Source organism: Octodon degus, unplaced genomic scaffold (assembly GCF_000260255.1).
Source record: "Octodon degus isolate 3935 unplaced genomic scaffold, OctDeg1.0 scaffold00039, whole genome shotgun sequence".
Classification (NCBI taxonomy): domain Eukaryota; kingdom Metazoa; phylum Chordata; class Mammalia; order Rodentia; family Octodontidae; genus Octodon; species Octodon degus.
The window spans coordinates 586,189-592,488 of NW_004524615.1; the positions used below are offsets into that span (position 1 = coordinate 586,189).

Genomic DNA, 6,300 nt, shown 5'->3' on the forward strand with positions numbered 1-6,300 from the left:
TCTTCTTCTTCTTCTTCTTCTTCTTCTTCTTCTTCTTCTTCTTCTTCTTCTTCTTCTTCTTCTTCTTCTTTTAATATAGATGTTCTATGAGAACTTTTTATTTGAATGTGAAGGCACAAAGAAAGGGAGAACTTTCTAGAAATACTGTATTTAGGATGCTAAAATGGAAGTCAGAATAATTGCCACGATGAAAGTGAAATTCTTTTACAGCAATGCATTTAATAAAAAACAGACTCCTGCATGTTTTAAAGTTCCTACCATTTGAAAAGAAATAGAGTAAAAAATGGAATAAAGACAATTTCTTGAGTTACTGTGACCTGGTATTTGGGAAGAAACACTAACCTCATCTTGGGATTCTAAAAGCCAGAAATCTAAACGAACTTTCAGAAGTGTGAATCCACCCTTTAGAAGCTCAGGGAAGAGAAAACCTCTCTCTAGAAAGAAACTTCCTGGTGTTATTGTTTGTTTTGTTTTGTTGGTTTGTTTCTTTTCGGTAAGTTGTTAAGGAGTGAAACATGAACGATATTTATGTTGGTTAAGGTTCAAAACAAACAACAGCGTAAAGAAACGTTGGGGTCTCTCTGTCCCAGGCTGTTCCTCAACCCTACATGAACTTACTGCTCAAGGCATGAAAACAGTGCCCTGAGGGTGCCACTGCAAGGAAGTTTGCAAGCTGGAATCAGTGGCCTGCTTTATACAATATTTATGTGTGATTATTCTTATAGTTTTTGGGGGTTTTTTGGTCTGTTAAATACAACCAGATTTTTACTTTGTGTGTGTCAGCTCATAGAATTTGTTCCATTGGTGGAAGTTTTATTTCTTTTTCTTCCTGTTTAGTCACCTTTGAAGAGAAATAGTTGAGTTTGGCCCAAAGTCTGTGGTCAGCAGCTCTGGGGGCTTTGTGTCTGGAGTTTTGTGTGACGTGGGATGTAGTCTGTGGAGTGTATTGCCTGGGAAGGACTGTGGCCTCAGGGCCAGGAAGCGCTGGGTGGACAGGGAGGGGCACGGACCCACAGCCCCTCCTGGGTGGCACTGACCCTCCTGCCTCCAGGCCCCACCTGGTGGGTGGTCCTGGGGCCAAGCCCTCCAGCAGCAGGCCTCGGAAGCACTCAACATCTGAACTCCAGCACTTCCTCAAGTATGGATTAGGATAATGGTATTAGGCTGAAATCTCCAAAGGGAACATCAGTTTGGGATATCTGCTTTGAAAATTAACTTTTGATGGCAGCAGTCACAAAGGGCACAGGGCACTCAGGGGGCCCCTGTGAGTGTGAGCCATGTGGAGTTCCTGCCCAGGAGATCCTTGGGACCTGCTCTGCTATTTGGCTGCAGTCCTGTCAGCTTCTGTCTCAGTAGAACATTTCTGTACTTCCCCACGAGAGGCAGCGGTTTCAGTAAGTGCCCAGGGACACCTGTGACACAGCCCCCTCTGACTCACGCTGCCTCCGCCCTGCCTTGGCCCGCTGTACCCCTAGGCCAAGCCACAGAGCAGCTCCTCTTGCTCTTCTGCCTGGTTTGGGGCGTAGCCAGAGCCTTGTGTGGGCTGCTGAGCCCACGGTGGGCCCCATTCTGCTGGGTTGCATGTCCCCAAGAGGAGCTGGAGGCAGTGCAGGCAGCAGGAGAGTCCCGTAGGCACTGGTTAACCCTCCAGGACCAGCAGGGGAGCGAGTGCAGCTGTTCGTGTGTTCCCCATGTGCTGTGGAGGACAAGTGTCTATGGTGGATTGGGAGCACAGGTGAGGGTTTGGGTGATGTTCAGAGCATGGGATGCTTTTTAGGTTTGAGCTGGGAAGGCCAGTGCCCACACAAGATGTGGGAATGCAGGTGTGCCTGGTGCCCCAGACCGGCTGGGTTCAGCTCACTGCCGTCCTCTCGGTTGGCTCCAGTGAAGCGCTACGTCCGGAAAGGGATCCCGCTGGAACACCGGGCCCACGTGTGGCTGGCTGTGAGCGGAGCACAGGCCTGGATGGAGCGGAACCCTGGCTACTACCAGCGACTGCTGCAGGGAGAAGAAGGAAAGTCTGAGTTGGAGGAAGCCATCAGGACAGGTGAGCAGCACGGAGGTGGGAAGCCACCCATGAGCAAAAGTCGGGGAGGAAGGCTGAGTCGGTGCAGGCCTGTACTCCCAGTACTTGGGCTGAAGCAGGAGGATGGCAAGTTCGAGCGTAGCGTGGGCAGCTTAACAACACCCTGTCTCAAAAGAGATAAAAAGTCTTCTAAAGGCTGAGGAGGCAGCTCAGTGCAGAGGCCCTGCACTCTACCACAGCGCTGCACAAAAACAAAGAACAGCAACTAACTGAAGTTAAGAATCGTATTTTGGGTATAAAACTAAACTGAAGTGTTCACAGGGGAGACTTTATTTACTCCATCCTGCAGGTATTTGAGTGCCTGTAGCTCTCCAGGAAGTGAGTAACACAGACACGCCCCTGGGGTCTCAGAAGAGAGAGTGGCAGTGACCCCAGGGCCCACACCTGTGCAGGTGCTGGCTGACGCTCCGCCACGCAGGGGTCCCTCACAGGCACATCGCTGTCCTCTGTCACCATGGGCCCGAAGGTGCTGGCTTTCAAAGTGCTAAACCTGTTCTCACCTCCACTGAATGATAGATGGTTCTGCACAAAGACACCGGGCTGTTTGTGCCTTTGTCCCTGGACAGCACCAGAGACTCCGGCCCTGGGCTGTCCACAAAACCCTGCTGTGAAGTGGCCACTCGGGGCTCTGTGTCCAGCATTGTGAGGCCTCCTGGTAGGCTCAGCCCCAGCTCAGAGCTGCCTGTTCCTCTCTGAGGGCCCCGCCCTGCCTACCCCTGTCTGTGGGCTGGGCAGCCGAAGCCTCAGGCTGGGGCTGCTGCCAAGAGGCAAACACGTGTGCAGAATGCACAAGGCGCTGGGCGCTGCCCTCAGCAGCACGAAGGTAAAGCAAGAAAGGCGTGGGGATGCAGGCCTGTACTCTTAGTTCTAGGAGACAGAGGCAGGAGGGCCATGCTGAGTTCGAGGCCAACTTGGGTTACACAGCAAGACCCTGTCACAAGACAGAACAGAATGGGCAGACACATGGGCCACTGAGCTCAAGCGTTGCCTGCTGGTGGTCTTCGTGCAGACCTGAACCGCACCTTCCCAGACAACGTGAAGTTCCGGAAGACGGCCCAGCCCTGCTTGCAGAAGGCCCTGTTCAACGTGCTGCTAGCCTATGGGCTCCACAACCGGAGCGTGGGCTACTGCCAGGTGAGCCCAGCCCAGGCCTGGGCAAGGGGCAGGAGGCGTTGGTGGGTGCAGCAGGCAGACAGCGTGGTGGCCACCACCCCTGCCAGCCCTGAGTTGGGGCCCCCAGTGGCTGTGCTCAGGTCTTAGGTGCTGGGATGCCTGGCGGCAGGTGACAGAGGCAAGGCTGTAGGTTGGGAGTTGGCCAGGTGCTGACACATGGTGTCCTGCAGGACCCAGATCACCCATTGCCATCTGTGGGTGCCCAACCTATTCCTGGAGGCCACTTGGGAAGGGCCTGTGCATCTTGTGCCTTGGATTTGGAGTCAGCGGTTGTGCTTGGGTGCCGTGTGGGGGACATAGGGGGGTGACTGGAGTAGGAGCAGTCCAGCAGGGTGTGGGCAGGGAGCCGTGGGGTCCCAGGGGCTCAGCCTGTCGGAGCAGTGGGTGCCGCCAGCCCTGCCCCTGGACGATCACCCACCCCGACCTTCACGCAGGGGTTAGAGGTGTACCCTTAGCCTCGGCACTGGGGTTGCCTCTACCCAGGAACAACAATGTGGCTTTAGGAGACAAAACGTCTTTACAGCCTCATCCTTGTTGTTCTTTGGGGTCTTAAAAATAGCCCAGTTTTAAATTTTAGTTTAGTTTAATAGTTTTATCAATGTATATTTGAGACATCTCATGAATATGTTCCTCTCGGGGAGCTGGTCCATGTCTGTCTTGATCTGTTTGACTTCCTCTCCTTGCCCTCCTGCCTTCCATGCACTATTTTATTTTATTTATTTTGTTTTTGAGTCAGGGTCTCACTGAGGCCCAGGCTGGCCTCAAATTTGCAGTCTCAGCCTTCTGAGTGTTGGGGTCACAGGTGTGCACTACATGCCCTGCTCAAGGCTATAAGTGCCAGCACTCCTGAGCTCGCCTGCTCTGGGACACACACAAGGGAGCACGGGGCTGCGAACAACAGCCACAGAAGTGTGGCCCAGGGGTCAAGACTTGCCCAAGGCTGCGGCTCTGTCCTGGCCCTCCCAAGGCTCCTGTGGCTGCCAGGGCCCTAGCTTGTTGCCCCGCCTCTGCTTCCTGCCAGGCAACCGTGTCCACCTCCTCAGTCCTCCTGGATTAAGGCCTCATTCCTGGTACTGTGACATCTGCCAAGGCCTGGCTACCGGCCAGTTCCCAGGTTGGGACTGCAGCAAAGGCCTGGGCTTGAGGCACAGCCTCACCTGTGGCATGGAGAGCTCATGTGACCAGGGTCCTTGAGATACTGCGTGTGCTCCACGTCACAGCCCTGGGGCCACCCTGTCCCTGCCCTGCCAGCCTGTTGCCAGGTTGAATTTGCAGAGTCGGCCTCGGGGTAGCATGATGGATAGGCTTGGCAGGGGTGTGGGTGGGGTGTGGACAGGCGCTGACCATAGAGCCATGCCCTGGACACCCTGACAGTGGAGCTACAGCACCAGCTCCCCTCTGCTGGCCCACTGCCTGCCCTTTGCTGGCTGGCAGCGGCAGGGTTTCCCTCATTGCTAGAGCAGTCTAGGAAGACGGGTGCACAGAGAGAAGAAGAGCCGTGTTAGACCCAGCGCTGAGCCGCACCCGGGGCTGCCCAGGCCGTGTCCCAAGCTCAGAGGGCCTGTGCTGCATGTGGCTGGCAACACCTGCCTTTTGGAAGTGTGTGCTGGGCATTTTCTAAAGGGTCTCCCTCACAACCACCCAACAGCCACCATGAGACCAGGGCTCTCAGTGTTGTGCAGACACTTGTCCTCGTGTTTTGGGAATGGTGGTGGTCCCAGCTGCTTGGTACACGTGGTCTTTGATTTCCTATTCCAGTTGAGATGTTCACTTTTTCTTCTTTCTTAGTTATTTGTTTATTTTTTGAGACAGGGTTCAGGCTAGTTCAGGCTAGCTCACCCAGGCTAACCGCAAATGCCCAGGGCCCCTCCTGCCCAGCCTCCTGAGCGCTGGGCTTACAGATGTGCCTGTCATGGCCGGCATGTGCTCGTTCCTCTTTTGACCTGGATTGTCTGAACACAACATGTGGAGACCAACCCTTAGTGTCTCTTGAGTGCTACCAGAAGACTATGTAAGACTTACTGGGTTTAGGGGCGCTTTGGATGGCAGCGAGTAGCTGAGCAGCCACAGGCTTGTTTAAGGCATGTTTAACCTGTTCGGGGTGGGGCCATGATTTGTGTCTTGCTGCTAGGCAGCCTGGTTCATGCCTGATTGTCCATTGCATGTTTTTTAAAATCAATTTTATTAGTGAAAAGATAGATAAAAGCAATGAGACCAATTTGTACCACCAGTGGATCCAGCTGCCCATGGTTTATGGACCACAGTGGCTGAGCCATTGGGATTGGGTCACAACTCAGTGTAGATTTTGTTTGTTGTTTTTCTGATTTCAGGGAATGAATTTCATAGCAGGATACCTCATCCTGATCACAAAGAATGAAGAGGAATCTTTCTGGCTCTTAGATGCTCTCATTGGACGGATCCTGCCTGGTATGTGGACAGCATGTGTGCCTTCCCACCGTTTGCTGTGATGGAGGCAGCCATCCGGCTCAGCGGGGCGGAGTGGTAATGCAGCGGCCTTGTGTGGCAGTCCAGGTCCAAATCTTCCACTTGGGCTAAGACAAGCGGATGGTCCCAGCAGGTGTCCCATCTGGGTGGCTGTTGCCTGTGGTTTCTGTGGCCTCTGCTGTGGTTTGGCTATCTGTGCTGATAGCCCCTTGCTCCCCCTCCCACAGGGATGTGGCTGGGGAAGGACCCTGTGTGGGGTCCGTGTTGGTCCCACATCCTAAGTGGTTCACATGGCTTCCTGGAAGTTTGTTCCTGAATTTGTGAGCATGGCCAGCACTCTGGTAATCACTTGCTAAAGCGTCTTCGCTGAGAGTCCTTCAGGGCTCTTCCCCCTTTCTAGGTTACTAATAACAGTGGCCACCAGCATTTGCAAAGTGCAGCACAGATGACCACGGTGTCGATGTCAGTTGCAGTGTTGACGTGACCACAGCGTAGCATCAGCTGTGGTGTGGATGTGGACCGCAGCCTGGGGTGGACTGTGGTGTGGATGTGGACCGCAGCCTGGGGTGGACTGTGGTGTGGATGTGGACCGCAGC

General features: G+C 53.9%; 1 protein-coding gene across 2 annotated transcripts in view; it reads left to right on the forward strand.

Moving 5' to 3' along the window:
* The window catches only part of Grtp1 (growth hormone regulated TBC protein 1), a 33,391-nt gene that overhangs the window by 6,147 nt on the left and 20,944 nt on the right, over positions 1-6,300 (forward strand). For both annotated transcript variants that reach the window (XM_004631207.2, XM_023715253.1), the window contains exons 3-5: positions 1,886-2,047; positions 3,096-3,220; positions 5,590-5,686. In XM_004631207.2, the coding sequence (XP_004631264.1) occupies positions 1,886-2,047; positions 3,096-3,220; positions 5,590-5,686 (384 nt within the window). The remainder of the gene's footprint in view (positions 1-1,885; positions 2,048-3,095; positions 3,221-5,589; positions 5,687-6,300) is intronic.